We start from the raw sequence: 20,323 nt of genomic DNA, 5'->3' as shown, positions 1-20,323 counted from the left end.
ACTGGGTGGACCCGTATGTAGTAAATACCAACCTTTATTCACTTGGATCGTAGCACAATTTACACAAGTTATGACCAGTGACGGAGAAACAACCATTGAAAAGTACAGTCAGTCTTAGCTAAGTTAAGCTAAGGCTGAGCTATATTATTGTTTAGATATTCATCTTTTGATTTCTTCACCTGTCAGTCTGTCAATTCTTATAAAATTTCAGAAATTCTCTGAGCCTCCCTGAACTAGCAAAAATAATTACGTACTTCGAGAAAACGTTCAACAAATAGTTCCATATAGCAGAAACTATTAGAAACTTGAAGACTCTTGGAAAATCTCAATACATCATTAAGAACTTTTTAAAATGGAAAGAATTCTTCATAGACTTTAAGAAGTTTTTCGGAATAGATTTCTCCTTTACAATCCCGGAAACTTCCACGACTGTCTGTTTTACCACTGATTAACTGTGAAACGTTCAATGATATTTTTAGATCTAGATATTAAAACAGTATTGATAGTACAAGATCTTTTAGTCATCCATATGGTATTTTCTTACCATAATCATGGGTAGGACAATGCTTAGACTGTCCTACCCAGGTATTTTCATGCGTAGGACATGTCCTACTTGTCCCACCCACTCCCGGCGCCACTATTGCACTTGTAGTGGTCCCTATTTGTCCAATCCCATAAGAAAACAATGGGATTTGCCAAATAAGGAACCAAAATTAAGACTAGTGCCACAACTGGTGCATGCGTTCCTATTATGGATTATTCAATTTTGAGAATTTTAACAAATTTTATTGTGTTTTCCACAGCTGTTCTGAGGAGCAGGAAGTAAAACCTTTCGTTTTATGTATAATATCGACCCGCATGCCTTTTACTTATTAAAAAAACAGTTGTTCTTATGTATGTATGGCGATTTTTAGGAGAAATATTGCTTTTCCATTATCGATTATCGAATATATTTACAAGCTTCCAGAAGAAGTCACCGGTCACAGAAATTAAAAAAAAATCAATGGTTTCAATCAATTATTTCTAACTGCTAGGATTTCATATTACCTCCAAGATTCAGCTATCCAAAACAAACTACCAAAAAATCGCATGATTGTCAAAGAATCTGTTTTTGGAGCTCAGAACCCTTTAAGAGCGGTCTTCGATATGTTTCTGGTTCCTCAGATTTCGATAGACCTTTTGAGGTTTGAAGAAGACTTTCTCCGTGGGCTTTTAATAATCCATTCAATCGTGCTTTATAAACATGCTTGAGCGCTTTAGGGATTTTAAAGTGCCTGAAGTCCTAAACAGAAATCAGTAGTCTATAGCTCTTTGATCCCGAAAACATCTAAGATTATTGTTTGTACTCTGATTAACTTAAAATCATCTTCTACTAACACACAAATTCTTGCCATCCAATGACATGTTCTTACCACAATCATGGGTAGGACAATGCTTTGACTGTCCCACCCAGGAAAATTCATGCGTAGGACATGTCCTACCTGTCCCACCCACTCCCGGCGCCACTGTAATCAGCTGCCTAGAACTATTAAAGATGTTAGAACTATCTCCGAATTTAAAAGAAATTGCTCAATATGGATTAAAAATATGTATAGATAGTCAAGAATGTTATTTATGTAGAGATAAGAGTTTTATTATAAATTATCAAATGGTAAATCGTGGTAATGAAATCTAGCTGAAAGTCATTTAGCCGACTCGGTCATTTGGCCTAAAAGGTCATTTGACGTCTCACATCTCATTTCGTTTTAATTGTTTCGCACTTCACTCTTCTCAGTGTGACAAAATAAGAAGTAAAAAATGGTAATTGAAAACAGAGGCGTCTCTCTTCTAACTTTAGTATCAGTAAGAAGAGAGAAATAAGACTTGAGGAGTGAGTAAAAAGACCTGATGAAATTTCTCACTTTTCGCAGTTAAAAATTATGAGTGAGAATTGTGAAAAATGAGTGAGAAGTGAGACGTGTTTCTTCTTTAGTTTAGTTTTAGTTTAGTTTTAGTTTAGTTCTAGTTTAGTTTTAGTTTAGTTTTAGTTTAGTTTTAGTTTAGTTTTAGTTTAGTTTTGGTTTTAGTTTGGTTTGGTTTTGGTTTGGTTTGGTTTGGTTTTGGTTTGGTTTGGGTTTGGTTTTGGTTTTGTTTTGTTTTGTGTGTGGTTTGGTTTTGGTTTGGTTTTGGTTTGGTTTTGGTTTGGGTTTGGTTTGGTTTTGTTTTGGTTTGGTTTGGTTTTTTTTTTTTTTTGTTTTGGTTTGTTTTTGGGTTGTTTTTGGTTTGTTTTTTGTTTGGGTTTGGGTTTTTTTTGGGTTGTTTTTGGTTTGTTTTTTTTTTGGTTTTGGTTTTGGTGGTTGGTTTTGGTTTGGTTTTGGTTTGGTTTTGGTTTGGTTTTGGTTTTGGTTTGGTTTGGTTTGGTTTTGGTTTGGTTTTGGTTTGGTTTTGGTTTGGTTTTGGTTTGGTTTGGTTTGGTTTTGGTTTGGTTTGGTTTTGGTTTTGGTTTGGTTTGGTTTGGTTTTGGTTTGGTTTGGTTTGGTTTTAGTTTGGTTTTGGTTTGGTTTTGGTTTTGGTTTGGTTTTGGTTTTGGTTTGGTTTTGGTTTGGTTTTGGTTTGGTTTTGGTTTGGTTTTGGTTTGGTTTGGTTTGGTTTGGTTTGGTTTTAGTTTGGTTTTGGTTTTGGTTTTGGTTTGGGTTTGGTTTGGTTTTGGGTTTGTTTTTGTTTTGGTTTTGTTTTGTTTTTGGTTGGTTTGGGGTTGGTTTTGGTTTTGTTTGGGATTTGGTTTGGTTTGGTTTTGGGTTGGTTTTGGGTTGGTTTTGGTTGGTTTTGGTTTGGTTTTGTTTTGGGTTGGGTTTGGGTTTGGTTTGGTTTGGTTTTGGTTTTGGTTTGGTTTTGGTTTGGTTTTGGTTTGGTTTTGGATGGGTTTTGGATTGGTTTTGGTTTGGTTTTGGTTTGGTTTTGGATGGGTTTTGGTTTGGATTTGGTTTGGTTTTGGTTTGGTTTTGGTTTTGGTTTGGTTTTGGTTTGTTTTTGGTTTTGTTTTTGGTTTGTTTTTGTTTTGGTTTTTTTTTGTTTTTGTTTGGTTTTGGTTTGGTTTTGGGTTGGTTTTGGGTTGGTTTTGGTTTGGTTTTGGGTTGGTTTGGGTTTGGTTTTGGTTGGGTTTTGGTTTGGTTTTGGGTGGGTTTTGGTTTGGTTTTGGATTGGTTTTGGTTTGGTTTGGGTTTGGTTTGGTTTAGTTTGGTTTTGGTTTGGGTTTTGTTTTGTTTTTGGTTTGTTTTGGGTTTTGTTTTGTTTTGTTTTGGGGTTGGTTTGGTTTTGGTTTGGTTTTGTTTTTGGTTTGGTTTTGGTTTGTTTTGGGGTGGGTTTTGGTTTGGTTTTGTTTTGGTTTGTTTTGGTTTTTGTTTTTTTTTTTTTTTTGGTTTGGTTTTGTTTTGGTTTTGTTTTGTTTTTGTTTTGGTTTTGGTTTTGGTTTGGTTTTGTTTGGTTTTGTTTTTGGTTTTGGTGTGTTTTTGGTTTGGTTTGGGTTGGTTTTGGTTTGGTTTTGGGTTTGTTTTTGGGTGGTTTTTGGTTTGGTTTTGGTTGGGTTTTGGTTGGGTTTGGTTTGGTTTTGGTTTGGTTTTGGTTGGGTTTGGTTTGGTTTTGGTTTGGTTTTGGTGTGGTTTGGTTTGGTTTTGGTTTGGTTTTGGTTGGTTTTTGGTTTGGTTTTGGTTGTCATAGTTATCAAATTTAGAAAATCTGCTCGAACGTATCCAAATATTGTCACCTCCGTTCAGAGTGCATTCCAACATCTCTCAAAGACTCATTTGCAAGCCTGGCAGCCAGAAAAAAAAATGATCATCCCACGACGTTAAACAGATTCTACACCGCCGAAAAAATATGAAGAAATTCTCGCCGATAAACAAAGGACACACTCTGCGTGAGGGTGCATCACCATGTCCTTACGGCGAGGTGAGGGAAGTTCAACGCTGACGGCAGTGGTGGCGGCGACAGGTCGTAAACATTTCAATGTACATCCGTCCTTATTTCGCGACACCAAACGGACGGGAGCGTGTGCTCTTCGAAGCAGCCCTCCTGTATTTGATTTCCCTGTCGAGCATGGCGTGGAATGTGGGCTGCAATGATTAACAGATTATCATTTTTACACTTTTTTTTCCTGGTGTTAGCTGGAGAACAAGCGAAGGAAAGGTGGGCTTACGTCGCAAACTGAGGAGTAATTGCTGCAAGTAGGGCGCGATATGAAAAATATGAAATTATGATGATTACGTGATGGCATTGGAGGTGATAAAGTAATGTTTCTGTCACTTGCAGGGTAATAAGAGCAATTTGGAGACGGGACAAGATATTCTGCAGACAGCTGGAGGTCATGAGTACTTTTGTTAAGTGTCTTATTGCCCATTAGGTGTCGAACCATGGATGACCTGGTGTCAACAGCCACAAGATATTTAAGAATTTCTCCTGGTCACCACACTCGAATAGAAGATGAATCACATACCCAACATCCAAAACCAATCAAAGAATATATGGCAAAAATATTCATGAGCTACTTTTTCTGAAAAGAACGACTGGCCAAGATTTGATGCCTCCGAGAACAACACTGGGACGTTTTCTTTCCCATCGAACATGAATAATTTATCGACCTTAGCTGATGTCCTTCGATGATGCAGTCAATGGGGATACCTTTCCGACATATCGAAAAGCAAAACCAACCCACATTAAGTTGAATAATAGACGAACGATGAATATTCATCCGGCATTGGTGCTCTTTCACCTCGGAAAGGAACAAAGGGTGAAGATTTTAGGCGATCCTTAAGAAAGCGATTTCTTTCGACGTAAAATTGTCAACTATTACCAAAAATTGTTGCATGTAAAATGTAGCCTATTGACATTTCGGCCAATAGTTCATGAAAATGAACTTCTACGGCAGAATATTAAGTTTAAAAGTTGAGGATTTTATTTTTGAATCTGAATACCCAGAGTTAATTTTTCAATTTCAGTGCCGTACACGGTAACCGCAAAATACTCTTTCTCAATAGGGAGTAGAAAATATGCATTTTTATAAATTTATTATAAACCTACAAATGCGTAAAAATAAGTATCAAACCGTTTTCATTCGTTTGGTGGCCATTTTACATTTGTTTGCTCGTGAATGTGCATCAGGAAAAATGGAGAATATTTTAAAAACTTTATTAATTCATTTTGGTAAGGAATCATATTATTTTGTCTTATGTAATAAATCTAACAAAACATTTCTTTATATACTTTCTCAGGATTGCCTTGTGCTTTGACTGAATATATGATGCCTGTGACTTTGAAAACAGCCAGAAATTATCATCGAATCTTCTAAAACAAGGCGAATCATTTATGATTTACGTAGAGGAATAATTTTGCTTGGTGTACAGACGGGTACAGATGCGTGAGTTTTCAATAGTAGAACTAACTATTAAATAGTTAGTCAACTCTGATGATTAAACGACGTGTTTATAAAAAGTTTTTTTTTTGTATTTCATAAAATTATCGAATTGATAATAAAGAGTACAATGTAAACTTGTTTTTTTCCTTTTCAAATAGTTGGCCTGAAAGAAATTCAACTTTCATATTTTAGATGAACCAAGAAACCCACCCATATATTTGTTTACTATAAATGCGTTATTTTCACTCATGAGCGTATTCCTTGATGGGATTAAAAATACGCAATTTTTGACGGATAGCTAGAATACGCATTTATGAGCAAAAGTGGTTTACCCCTTTATTGGGTAGTCCCAGTTGGTCACCGAAATGCGTATTTTTTACTAAAGGCTTTGTTCCAATTGGAGAATTGATGATTTATTACATGTACAAACTTCGTGATGATAGCTCCGAATCGTTAAAAGTTTCATTGTTTTCATCGAATGAGGTAATGTAATTTAAAAATAGGCATTTGTATTTATACCTTTTGTTTTTTCTATTGATGCACATAATTCATAATCGAAATAAATGTATTCAATTTCAGGAATCCGGCATATGCAAATATGCCATGAACACCCCATCATCCTTGATGAAAAAAATCCTGAAACATGATTCGAATGCCGTTAAGAAAAATCTTTGTGTATCCGTCTGCGTCTTTCGAAAAATAATAAGCCTAATGCCTTACAAGCGCTCCGGTTGGGAGAGGGAAGTTGAGTTGTCAGTGTTCCTATACAGGGTGGCATCTGGAACAAGTTACCGGGTAACCGGAGTAAGTTTCGATATTCCTCGGACGACCGTCAAACGAATTTGCACGAAAATGCTGACGTTTGTCATCGATGTCCTTATGATGCAAGTTAGCAAGTACCCATTAGATGGAGAATTGGCTGAGATAGGCGCAGGATTCTGCACTCGACTAAAACAGGGATATTCGAGAGAGCTGTAGGTGCGATTGATGGAACTCACATCCGGATCAAATGTCCTCCTGCTTTACACGACCAGTACATAAACCGTAAACTAGACTATTCCATCCAATGTCAGTCGGTATGTGTTATTTTGAGCTTTTTAGTGGAGTGTCTTCACTTGTAATAAGACGAGTTTGTACAATCCCATTTAATTCCACCACTTAATTGTACTTTGACAGATACGTATTTCAACCTCAACAGTAAGGTCGTCTTCAGTGTCTCGTACTTGACTCGACTTCGACTCGAGTCGAGTCAAGTACGAGACACTGAAGACGACCTTACTGTTGAGGTCGAAATACGTATCTGTCAAGGTACAATTAAGTGGTGGAATTAAATGGGATTGTACAAACTCGTCTTATGACAAGTGAAAAATTTGTAGACGTTTGCGTGGGTTATCCGGGTTCAGTACACGACACCAGAGTTTTATACAATAGTCCGTTATATTACCGACGATTGTACCTCCTCCAGGATACTATTTACTCGGCGACAGCGGATATCCGTGCAGTGTTACTCCGATTTCCACCATAACACCGTTCAAAGAAACTGAACGACGTCTAATGCAGAAAAAATTCAATAATCTTCACAGCAAAGCCAGGACTGTCGTAGAATGTGCTTTCGGGCAAATGAAGGCGAGGTGGAGAGTGATTTTCAGAAAGGATTTGGAACTACGAATCGACAATTGTGTGAAAATTCGCATCTGCATAGATGCGAATAATATTATGAAGGCCGAAACAATTCTCGATGAGCAGATAGACGATATGAACGTACAGCAGGAAGGTGAATTCCAACCAGTGCACAATGGGGAAATCCGATTTCAAAGGTGGAAAAAATTGATAACTTTCTTCACGAACAACTTACAGAAGAGATTAAGAGCTTATTCGAAAGAGAATTTTGCAAAGAATTCAGTGAGTGCTGTTTCATGGACGTGGAACGCTTCTGTATGTAGTTATCGAGCTCGTTTTGCCCTAATGCCCCATATATCGCGAGTTTCCAAACTATTTGTCATTTTATCTTTAAGACATTGTTCTAAAATTGTGTTTATCTCTTCACTGTGGATCCACAGAAGGGCACTAAATATATTTTGTAGGTAAAAGTTGGAAATTTAAGGGATTTTGGGGTCAAATAAGCATCAAAGTGCATTTTATGTGCAATTTTCACATATTCTGTAAAAAAATAGTATTATTTACAGATAAGTCTTGATGTTATTGTCTAAAAATATTGAACATATATTGATAAATGTTTGCCGAACAAAAATTAATGAAATAAATCGTTTCACAAATGTTTTATTTGGTTATTTATTGAGTAAAAAACGATTTTTAAAAACTTTTGAATAGCACCGATGCCAAACATTTCCAAACCATACCCGATAGCTCAACTAGACAAGAATAGTCATATGTTATGAGTCTTGATGTGGTCATAGATAGGAGGTGATGGGAGATACTCTTTTTTCTTACCTTTTTGCCCAAATTCCCCTATGAAATAATATAGCTCAATGATTCTGAGCAAGGAAATGATGTAGTAATGTTAATTTAATTGATATTTTCCAATGATGTAATGAAAATAACAAATAATCATATAATTCATTAAAAATATTGAATTATAGGGGATTTAGGGGTCATACAGCTCATTTAATGTAATTTTTTATTCAAAATAGTATAACATTTTTCACGGACGACACTGCTTGATAAGATTAAGGGCTTATTCGAAAGGGAGTTTTCCAAGAAATTCAGTGAGAGATGTTTTATAGTATGTAGATATTAAGCTAGTTTTGCCCCAATGACCCATACATCACAGTTTATCATATTTTTCGTGCTTTTATCTTCCAAGTATTGTACAAAAGATGTGTTCTCCTCTTCATTATAGAGCCATAGAAAAGCACTATACATGCTTTGTTGGTAAAAGTTGGAAATTTAAGGGATTTTGGGGTTAAATAAGTATTGAATTGCACTTTACGTGAATTTTTCATGTATTCTGTAAAAATTTTTAAAAATATGATCATTCACCCAAAATGTTCTACAGACATTGATAAATGTTTGCGAAACAATTACTAATGAAGTTAATCATTTCGCAAGTGTTTTGTTTTGTGATTTATTGGGTAAAACCCGATTTTTAAATGCTTCTGAAAAGTGCCGATGCCAATCATTCCCAAACCATACCCGTTTGCACAACTAGATAAGAGTAAATATATTAGTCGACGTGATAATAGATACGAATAGATAGGAAATATTCTTTTCTCATGGCGTTTCACCCAAATTCCCCTTATGAAATAATATAGCTCAATGATTCTGGGTTGAGAAGTGATGGAGTAACATTGATTCAATTATAATTTGTCAATTATACTATAAAAAAAACAAATATTCGTAGATCGCATTGAAAAAAAAATCCGGGACCAGAACATAATTAATGAATTTTTTCACTTATTTGTCCCAAAATGCCTTAAAGATCCATTTTTAATGTAATATATGGATATTTGTTTTTTATAGTATCAATTTCTTTTAGAAAAAATTTTGGCAATAATATCAACTATTATCTGTAAATATCTGAATAATCAATAGGCTGTAGATTTCGCCAAAATTGACCATATGTAGAGCTACATCAATGCTTACAAGTTTTTAAATCACCGTATATTAACCCTAAATGATCATTCGACGTAATATAGTGCAAATGATTTCTTGGGTATTATTATTTTTTACAGAATATATGAAAAAATCACGTAAAGTGCAATTCAATACTTATTTAACCCCAAAATCCCTTAAATTTCAAACTTTTTCCAACAAAATATGTATAGTGCTATGTATGGATCTACAATGAAGAGGAAAACAGAATTTCAATGTAATTTTTGAAAGATAAAAGTTCCAAAATATGAAAATATTTGATGTATGGGACATTGGGGCAAAACCAGCTCAATAACTACGTACAGAAGTGTCTCATGTCAATAAAACATCTCTCTCTGATTTTTTTTGGAAAATTCGCTTTCGAATAAGCCCTTAACCTTATCTGTGAGTCGCTCGTGAGAAAAGTTATCCTATCTTGTATACAAAATTACATTAAATGAGCTGTATGACCCCTAAATCCCCTATAATTCAATATTTTTAATGAATTATATGATTATTTGTTATTTTCATTACATCATTGGAAAATATCAATTAAATTAACATTACTACATCATTTCCTTGCTCAGAATCATTGAGCTATATTATTTCATAGGGGAATTTGGGCAAAAAGGTAAGAAAAAAGAGTATCTCCCATCACCTCCTATCTATGATCACATCAAGACTCATAACATATGACTATTCTTGTCTAGTTGTGCTATCGGGTATGGTTTGGAAATGTTTGGCATTTTTTTATTTTTTTTTTTTTATTAGCTTTATTAAGGAGACTTGCAGCCCCAGGCTGGCTCGCCTCCGGAGGATGTTTGGCATCGGTGCTATTCAAAAGTTTCTAAAAATCATTTTTTACTCAATAAATAACCAAATAAACACTTATCTGTAAATAATACTATTTTTTACAGAATATGTGAAAATTGCACATAAAATGCACTTTGATGCTTATTTGACCCCAAAATCCCTTAAATTTCCAACTTTTACCAACAACATATATTTAGTGCCCTTCTGTGGATAACACAGTGAAGAGAAAAACACAATTTTAGAACAATGTCTTAAAGATAAAATGACAAATAGTTTGGGAACTCGCGATATATGGGGCATTAGGGAAAAACGAGCTCGAAAGCTACATACAGACGCGTTCCACGTCCATGAAACAGCACTCACTGAATTCTTTGCAAAATTCTCTTTCGAATAAGCTCTTGACCTCTTCTGTAAGTAGTTCGTAAAGAAAGTTATCAATTTTTTCCACCTTTGAAATCGGATTTTCCCATTGTGCAGTGAGGGATACGGGGGAAGGCATTGCTTTTCGGCAGCAACTCCTAGATCAGCCTTAAATGTTTTACTAAAATCTGATAAGTCTTTAAGCTTTGTGGTTTGATATTTTTGTAAGAATAAGTGAATGATTAGAGCTTGTAAGGATCCTATATTGACTTTTTTTGTTATACTGAATATCACTTTAAAAATTGAACTTGTTGAATGAACAAGAATTATGACGGCTGGTTGAATAACCCAAAATTGGTCCAGATATAAGCAGAGCATAATAACATTCCAGTGTAATTCTTACGATAAAAGCGCCCATGGAACGAAAAATTGATGGGCTCTTGCTTGCGGTAGTTCAGAAAGGGGGGGGGGGAGTGGGATTTTGATTGATGAATTTTCTAATAAACATGTCTTTGAAAGAGTAATAGCAACATTTAAAATTAAAAAAGTTTTATCAAGAATTAAAAACATAACATCTGATTTAAATAAATTATTCATAACGAATCATGAAGGAATATAACATAACGAAACGGAAAACAGAAAACAAAAGCGTAACCAATATGCATAACAGGACATACGATTTGGTTAAAACTCTGGTTCTGAGTTGGAGGAATTTGAGTCCATGTTTAGCAACACGATGTTTTGAGCTCCGGCAATAGACTTCGGTAGCGTAAAGAACTTTCTTCCTTCATTTTTTCCCTCTTCGACTCTTCGACAAAAAATTCAAACGTGTCCTGCTGTGTACATCGGTTTCGCTTCCGTTTCCTGTTGGATTGTTCAGCCATACTTTCTGCACTCTGCGTTGCTGTCTCAGGACTTGAAACATTAGATCCATCTGGATGAACATCGGACGGCCCCGCCACATGTAACTCGTCATCATTGGGAAAATTGTTATTGGAATTCTCCACTACAATTCCACAGCTGTTGATAACAATCGAAGGATTGATGGTGTGTTGTGATGACATGAATTCGTGGAGTAGATCGAAATATCCCCAACCGCCTGGTGTTGTCTCACCATTCTCCGTGGCACCTCCAGCGGGAGGAGTGATAAGTAGCTGAAATTGAACTAAACATTCGTTTCTCTGTTTGTATATTTTGTATAATTTTCATAATACCTTGTACTTCCTGGTCAAGTTTGCCCATTTTATTTTAAGCTGCTCCACTGTAAATTCGAACAGTCCCGTATGGTCTTGTATAGTCCTGTAAATAGAATTAATATTTGAATGAAACTAAGAGCTATAAATAGTAGACATGGAATTTCAAACAGATTTTAACCGTTTTCACCGATAGCAGTCTAGTACTAATTTCGACCCGGAGGAAATATAGCTCCAACAATTAGAGGAGTAATACTTGGTGCTATTAAAAAAATGTCCTGGATTCCTGATGGAATGTAAGGTTCGATCCCCACATAGCGTCTTTTCAACTCTGCGTGCACACGGAGTTAAAAAGACGCAGGTGTGTGTGTGATGCACACCTGCATTATTTTAACGTTGTGTGCACGCTGCGTTGAAAAGACGCTACGTGGGCATCGAGCGTATACGTCTGCACGACTACATTTGATGCTGGGTACCTTGCGTGGACGCGGCGATAACGCAGCTTGAAAAACCGCTACGTGGGCATCGGCCCTCAGGAGGAACTTCAGAATTTTTTTTATCAAAACTTCAGGAAGGATTTGCAGCAGACCTTCAGAAGGAATAGGCATATTTCCTGAATTAATTCAAAGAGGAATAGAAGAATGTATTTCTGGAGAACTCCTGGAGGTGGTAGAGGAATTCCTGGAGGAACTCTACGAAGAACTCTTAGAGGATTTCTACTGGAAATCCTCCCAGAGTTCCTCGTACAGCTTCTCCAGGAATTCCTTCAGCTATTCTCCCAAGAAGGCATTTTAAGAGAAACTCCAGAACTTCCTGAAAAAACTCCAGGAGGAATTCCGCAGGAGTGAATTCATGGAGGAACTTAAGGAGAAATACCCACGGTAACTTTAGGAGGAAATCCTGAAGAGTTCCTACCTTTGTTCAGAAATTCTTGATTGAGTTCTTTCAGCAATTCTCCCAAGAGTCCTTCTAAGATTTACTCTTTAAGTTCATTCAGGAGTTTTTCGAAGAATTTCTCTAGGAGTTTCTTCAAACGGAATTAATAAAGGAAGATAAGGAAGCGATTCTGGAGAAACTCCAGGAGAGATTCCTTGAAGATCTCTAGGAAAAATTCCAAGAGAAACTGGCGAGGAAGTTCTGAAGAAAACGGTGGACCAATTCCTTGAGGAATTCAAGGAATTCATGGAGGAACTGCTGAACAAATTCAGAAGGAATACTAGGAGGAATACCTAGAACATTCCTCCAGGAGGAACGCTGGAAAGAATTCCTGCAGGAGCACCATGAGTATCTGTTAAATCTTCTCGAATTCCTTCTAGGGTTCCTTTATTAGATTCTCTAGAAAATGATACAATAATTTTCCCACGAGTTCCTCCAGATATGTCTCTTGGAGTTCTCACATGTATTCCTTGAGAAGTTCCTCTAGCAATTTTCCCAAGAGGTCCTCAAGGAATTACTATATGAGTTCTTCCAGGAATTTATTTAGTTCTTTCAGCGATGCTGCAGGTATTTCCCAAAGAGATCTGCAATGAACTCTCCAAGAATTTCCTTTAGGAATTCTTAGTGCAAGAATGTCTAGAAATACTCCGGGAGAAATCGGTGAATAATCTTTATGAGGAATTCTTGGAAAAACCGGTGGAGCAATCCCTGGAGGAGCTTCAGAAGAATATCTAGCAGGAATTGCTCGAGAATTTAATAAAAGAACTCCAGTATAAATTCTTGAAGAAACTCGACTTCTCCGCCACCGCCTTCGACAAACTGAACCACTCTATCGCTAAAGCAAAACTCCAAATGCTTGGAATATGTGGTTCTTTCTTAGAATGGCTCCGTACATACATGACTGGACGCCGGCTGTCGGTCTCTGTCGGCGAATGCACATCTGACAATTTCCCGGCTTTATCGAGAATACCACAAGGAAGCTACCTAGAACCGCTGATTTTCTTATTATACTTCAATGACGTGAACTTCATAATTAAATGTCCAAGGCTTTCATACGCTGACGATTTGAAATGTTCCTCCGGATCAACTCGATAAACGATTGTCGCTTTTTGCAGGATCAACTACTATTACTTATGGCTGGTGTTCCATCAACCGAATGGTGGTCAACCGGATAAAATGCTCTGTGATTACGTTCTGCCGGAAAAAAGAAACAAATAATTTCGATTATAAGCTTCCTTACTCCACGATCGAACGGAGGACACAGGTGAAATATTTGGTGGTTATCCTCGACTCCCAACTTACGTATGTACAAGCTGCACATGTCATATGTCGTGGACAAGGCTTCCAGAGCGTTAGGATTTATCTTTCGCACTACGAAGGACTTTTCCGATATTTATTATTTGAAGTCCTTCTACTCCTCGCTGGTACGTTCCATACTGGAATACGGCTCCGCAGTTTTGAACCCGAACTATAACAACGGTTCCGACAGAATCGAGTCGGTATAATGCCGATTCCTACGTTTCGCACTACGTAAACCTCCATGGAGGAATCCAAACGTCTTCCAAGCTATGAATCGCGATGTAAGTTGATACATTTAGAACCGCTTTGTCACCGTTGGGAGACAACTCGAGCTCTTCTAATTGCTGACATCTTGCAAGGCCGAATTGACTGTAGCTCTATCCTGAATCAAATTAGCATCAACGCCCGTCCCAGAGCACTACGAATCGGCGCAATGCTAAAATGCCGTTCAGCCGAACTAACTACAGCATGCATGATGCTATCAGCGGGTTGCAGAGAAACTTCAATCGTGTCTCAGCCTTGTTCGACTTTGACATTCCTTGACAGACGCTGTAGGGTACGGAAAAAGTTCGGAATTACATATTCGGAAGCTTATCTCAATTTCTTGAATATTTTCCAAAAATGTATCTATCATACAGTTCAGAACTTTTCCGTATCATACTTCAATCAGATTTTAATTACATTTTGTCTAGAATTTATTATAAGCATTTTAAAATGATCTTCCTAAGCTGTGCTGTAGGATCTGTCAAAGTTAACACCGTCGTGTGTCTGCTTCTTATTTTTACTTGGATTCGTCTATTTATATTCTTTTTCTTTTTAAGAACTCTTATTTAGTGAAAATTATTATTATAAAAATTCATTATTGTTCATGTACAGGATCAAAAAAACATACAATTGAACCGTTTGTTTGAGAAACTGCACATGTAACATTTTTGGCCAAAATGAGATTTTTATATATTCTGAATCCTCGTTCAAAACTACGTATTCTGAAAAAAACGAAAAAAAAAAAATGTTCGGGAATGTATGAAAATGGAGTACTGCTAGCAGTTTTCGCACAGGAAGGGCCCCAGAGTGTTTAGTTTTGCCAAAAACCATTGATAGGTAAACATTTTTATTATATTTTTCATCAAATCGATTTTAAAACGCTCTTTTTTGACGTAAACTACGTCTAAGGGGAAGACTCGGATACAGGGTGACAAATGAAAATTTCCAAATTCGAGACCGTCACGAAATCATGTAAGATTACAAACGTTAATAGCTCGTTTATTTTTCAATGGATTTTCGAGATTTTAGCATCAATCGAATCGGAAACTCTCCAGCAATTTTTTAAGTCCATTGAAACTATTGATTGTCAATGTAAAAACATTGAAAATTCCAATTCTTTACCAACCCAGTAAAATTTCAGAGTTTCGTTACGACCGCCGTTGGTTCTTGCGCTCTACTTTTGTGCGGTGATTCGCACAAAAAGTACAACAATAGAACCGGAGCAATGACCGCGGTCGGAGCAAAAAAGTAGTGTTTATGAAAAAGTGCTACAGATCCTGGACATGTTGATGTAAGCAAGAGGTGATCATTAAAATTGATTATCAACTATAAACGAAATTTTTCTGCTATTTAGGCAGCACCCCTTTAAAATAACACTTCAAAAGTCACACAACAGTCGGAGAAAGTAAAGGCATCATCACCACTGCGAAATAATAAATTTGGGGTTTCTAAATGAAAATTTTAAATTGTCATATCCAACCATTTTCATATATTGAGTTACGCTAATTTTGTTCGAAACACAAATGAATTGGTGTGAGATCGAACATGATTTGCGAAAAAACTACACATTACACGCGGCAAAACGTTTACCAAAACGAACCTTGCCACCTCCCGACCCCATATATCCAATATCCCAATGGTTACTCGTGGAAGTGCAGATGACATCGTCGGCCTCTATTAATAAAAGTATCACGTCAAATATCATGTTGGTTCTCTTTGTAATTACATCTGGCCTGGCAGAAACAGAGTAACAACCGTGGCAGTCAATCATGCTCATAAAAGTGGTTCAAATTTTGACTTTTTCACTCCCCTATGCTTAAACGGTGGCATCAGTTGTCTTTCTAGAACTTTATTTAGAACTAATTTTTAGCAGAATTGGTTGTAATTTGACTTAGCACGCGCGATTTGAAGTTTGAGAATTACTATGAAAACAGTAACTTTTTTGGAAAACCGTTTTGCAATGTTGCTCATTAATATATAAAAATGTTTGAGTACGTTGGCAATATAGGAAATTTAACGAGCGAATAAATCATTTTTGTTGCGAAACAATTTTCTGCTTGCAAGAAATTTTTTTAAGGAAGTACTTAATCGTGGGAAATTCAATTGAGCACGTTAAAGAATAACATATCAATAATGAGCATGTTTGCCTTCATTATAACTTTGCTTACGAAATCGATCGGTTTGCAACAACAACCGTCTTACAGATTAGGAAATATTCTTCGAAATCTTCGGGTTGATTATATTTAGGGGGAGATCCTCCAGTGTCACATAACACATAACACATAAGACACATAAGCCATTTGACAAAAAGAACTCTAACTATCCGGATTATGTTTCCTTTTAAACCTTATACATAAAATATGGCCATTGATAATTCTTACAAGCTCTGATATCCCATGCCGTTAAAAATCTTTTCAATAGCTTCCTTTTGTACTTAATAAGTTGAAGGATGGAGCTCAGCAAGTATCGTTTTGAGAAGTGTCCGGTATTGGGAGGTGTCCTGCGTTGGGGGTCCTCCCCCAAATAGTTAATGAGCCGCCTCACGAAACGATCTTTCACATACGGGGCGATTTCCATACAAACTGCTGGTACTCAGTTAAATTACAACCAATTCAGTTGAAAATTTAGGAGGTTCATCAAAACAGCAAATGTTATCGTTCAAGCATAGGGGACACGGTGTCTCTATGGGGAGATATTATTTTTCAAAAATCAGTATCGCTGAAATACCCACCACGCGAAAGTATAGGCTCTCCTCTTTCATATAGTGGGTAAACTAAAATGTTCTATCGGGGGATCTAGAACAATTTTTATTTTTTTCACTATTTTTGGTGCAAAATCCATAGAAATCTCAAATGATAGCCGATTTAACCCCTCCAAAAATGTATGGAAAATGACCCCCGATAGAACATTTTAAAAATGCACTCACGTGAAAGAGGAAAACCTATACTTTCGAGTGGTGGGTGTTTTAGAGATACTGATTTTTTGAAAATAAGCCTCTTCGGACAAACACACCGTGGGGAGCGAAAAAGTCAAAATTTCAATCACTCTAAACAAATTAATTATTATCTTATGATCTGCTTTACGTAGTTTACGTCGGGCGGTCGTATCTTGTATATAACCCTTCTGATTTTTTTCCTTCTCCAAGCACAATCAATTTTTTCGCACTTTGAAGAAGAATAACTTCGCCGGCAGTTGTGTGATAGTTAAAATGTTCATGAAATGTCAATAAACTTCAGTAAACGTTTTGGTGGATATCAGTAAAACCAGTAAAATTTTATGTCAAAATCGGACTATTATTGTTGACACATATATCAGCAAAATGTTTTGATAAAATTCGGCAAACATCTTTCCTATTGCAGATATATCAGCCAGAAGAATGGTTGCCGTTATGGATCGGCACTACACTTATACACACGGTGGACTACACTTATATGAAAAAAAAATGAGTTTTTGCTAGGGGAACAGACGGCTTTGGCAGGTTTTGTTCTATTATTGGCAAGGGGGTTTTTGTCGACCGAATTTTATGAAATTTGGCCACAATATTCTTTGATATGCAAAGAATGTTTGGGCCAAATTTGAGCATAATCAGTCATAAAAACCCCCCTGCCAATAATAGAACAAAACCTGCCAAAGCCGTCATTACCCCTACCAAAAACTACCTTAAAAAATTCATCCAGATTTGTCAAGTCTAAGTGGGTGCTCAACAAGCATGAATTTATTTGGGAAAAATCTATTAAATTATGGGAAAATCGAGCCGGTGTCAAGCGTGGTGTCATCATCATCAATAGACATAGCCCGCTGTCATCATTGAAACGCAGTATGAAAAAAAATTATAGCCCGGGACATCCTGGCTACGATCTGGCGATGGGCTAAACCAGTGGTCCCCAGCCTGCTTACTATTGAGGGCCACACAGCAATTTTGAACTGTTGAAGCGGGCCGCAGTATATTTGCAATATTTGTTTATCATTTCAAATTGAATTTTGAAGTATAATACAAAGTAATCAAAGAATCTGTTTAAAAAACATACTTGTAGGGGCATTACATTCTACCCACTTCTGCGATAGCGGACTTAGCGTGAAATTTTACTTTCGACAAAATCTCCTCGCCTTAGTTGGCAAAACTATTTTACCAAATAAACATCTGTCGACCGATTCTAAGAGTTTGAACTGTTTTTATCCTCGATGATTATTGTTTAATGTGTTGTTGCAAATAACGACAGCGTGTTTGAAACGTGTTACCAGCAGTACTTATTTTCTGACTTTTTCAATCTTAGATATTCAAACGGGATTATACCTGCATTGCCCGACGTGTCGACTCGTTTATTTAATCTTTTTTCAAGAAAAATGCTCAACCAGGAAAAGACTTAATAACGGGCCAAAACGTCGGACTCTGCGAATGAAAACCCGTTTGAATATCTCAAACTAACAAATTCAGTAAATAAGAACAATTATCCCAGTCGAATTACAACCACTTACCAGCAGTATTGAATAGAAAATTGAGTAAATCTGAACTCTGAACTGTTTACCGTGTTTCCATTATTTCCTTTTCTTCGTCATCCCAACTAATCGCTGCATGACAAATTTTTGATTTCGTTGAACATTTTTTTAGTGTGAAGTACGTTTACATGACGGATTTTCAAGAATTATAAATCAAGCAATTTTCAATCGAATTTTGCCACAACTTAACTTATTTTGAAAAATGAAAGAATTGATATAGGGTGCAATGACAACATTATTTTTACCTAAGAACGTTATATATTCAGCTTGTTTAAAGCGCCAAAAATACCATCAAAGTATGTTGCCCTTAGCCTACATAGCATGTATCAAGTGAGAAATTTATTTAATCATAATGATAAAAAGATTCTTGGTTTATATGTCTCTTGAACATCATATTGATGTGATTTTGACATACAAGCTTAGTTTTTATTTCTACAGTTCGGCAAAATCTGCACAGCCGTGTGCTCAGCAAAATAAAAAACTGATATCCCGTCAAAAATGAAGAACCCAGCGAACAGGTTTCGGCAAGTTATTTGCTGATTTTCAGCAATTTTGAAAAAAACATGTTTGCTGGGGCTCGGCTGTGCGAATCTCGGTAAAAGTTGAACAAATTGATGAGATCCCGGTAAAAAAAATTAAGTGTGTATACCCAGCCAGAGTACAACGAAAAACTAGATGTGATGTTTGTCAATGGGCCACATGTAGTGTACATTCTGAAACACTTCGCGGGCCACAGAAAAAGCCTTCGAGGGCCGCACTTTGGGGATCACTGGGCTAAACAATAGGATGTCAATAGCCTGGGGAAAATGCATACTTTCCACTCTTTTACTCCTAGAAAGCGTTGTAGTCTTCCAATCACGCTCAGTAGTGACATTTACTACTCTTAATTTATCACGAAGACGCTCCGAAAAAGCGCGAGTGATTTTATCGAAAAATAAAAAAGCAATAATATGTAGAGTAAAAGCTGTCCTATTTTGACGATTGACGAATGTACATATTCTGTGTAACGGGCGCTGTCAATAGATAGTCATGAACTCATGACTATAGATAGTAGAATCTATAGATGAGCGAAAGCAAGACTGAGTCGATTTTTTTGCCCGTGCACACGCGCGTATGACGTCACAGCCCTTAACGTTCCCATTGAAATCGTGACGTCATGCTCGTTTGGAGACACGTTTGACAGTTCGTTTGGAGACAGAGGATTTATCTTCGCTCATCTATATATTCCACTATCTATACTCATGACTATCCTTAATCTTTAAAATCCTAATATTTCAAAGGATTCTTACCGGATGAGCAGCGTAAATTCTTCCCGCTGGTTCATATAAATTGGCCATGCTTACTCGCCTTGACGCTGTTGATTGAAGATTGAACACTGAAACCATATCAGCAACTACCCCAACCGTTCGTTGGGATGATCCAACCCCGGGTCGACCGGCACAGGAATTTGTTTGACCCTTGTTCGGAAAACTTATTAAAACCGTCGTCTTTAACTCACTCCTTGATCCGGTCTTAAGATGTTAAGTGAATTTTCGGCCCCTATCAGCGGGTTAGAATCTTTCTACTTGTGTTCTCTCACCCTTCCGATGTAGTTGCAATTTACGGTATGGTCACTGACCACGTCTTCCAACTCAGACGATGGCAATGCGCCCTAATGGGGACGAACCGAATCAACATCAAATTAAATCACTGAATTTAATTAAAACACACGTATCTGTGTGCGGAGCTTCCAGAGGGTCACTTTCACTTTGGTTTGTTGAGTTTCTGTTCGAAATACAGCTTCTTAGATTCTAATTGGCCGTTTTGTTGTCCGTTTGCGAGAGCTTTCTCACACAACGTAACGCAAGGACATGCGTTTGGTCGTGGACAATATTTCGTTTTCTGTGAGTATTCCACCTTCATGCTAAGGGAAGTGATGTCAGTTTTAATGGAACCGTTTGTATGAAAAACTGCATATGTGATCTTTTTTGCCAAAATTAGA

The 20,323-nt window shown here is 36.8% G+C and overlaps 1 protein-coding gene across 1 annotated transcript; it reads right to left on the bottom strand.

Annotated features, from left to right (window-relative positions):
- Nucleotides 1-10,850: 10,850 nt before the first annotated feature.
- LOC134210384 (uncharacterized) lies at nt 10,851-19,979 on the bottom strand. Its single transcript, XM_062686438.1, has 3 exons — nt 19,632-19,979; nt 11,368-11,452; nt 10,851-11,307 (listed from the first exon to the last, which is right to left on the bottom strand). The coding sequence occupies exons 1-3, from the start codon at nt 19,664-19,666 to the stop codon at nt 10,879-10,881; spliced, it is 549 nt and encodes a 182-aa protein (XP_062542422.1). The 5' UTR covers nt 19,667-19,979; the 3' UTR covers nt 10,851-10,878.
- Between the last annotated feature and the right edge of the window lie 344 nt (nt 19,980-20,323).

Source organism: Armigeres subalbatus, chromosome 1 (assembly GCF_024139115.2).
Source record: "Armigeres subalbatus isolate Guangzhou_Male chromosome 1, GZ_Asu_2, whole genome shotgun sequence".
Taxonomy (NCBI): domain Eukaryota; kingdom Metazoa; phylum Arthropoda; class Insecta; order Diptera; family Culicidae; genus Armigeres; species Armigeres subalbatus.
This window is presented reverse-complemented; position numbering and strand designations above follow the sequence as displayed.

Excerpts from the sequence above, each read along its gene's own strand:
- LOC134210384 (XM_062686438.1), bottom strand. The coding sequence starts at position 19,666 with ATGAACCAGCGGGAAGAATTTACGCTGCTCATCCG. Across the intron at positions 11,453-19,631 it reads GAATTTACGCTGCTCATCCG|GACTATACAAGACCATACGG; the intron begins GTAAGAATCCTT and ends TTCTATTTACAG. Across the intron at positions 11,308-11,367 it reads ACTTGACCAGGAAGTACAAG|CTACTTATCACTCCTCCCGC; the intron begins GTATTATGAAAA and ends GTTCAATTTCAG.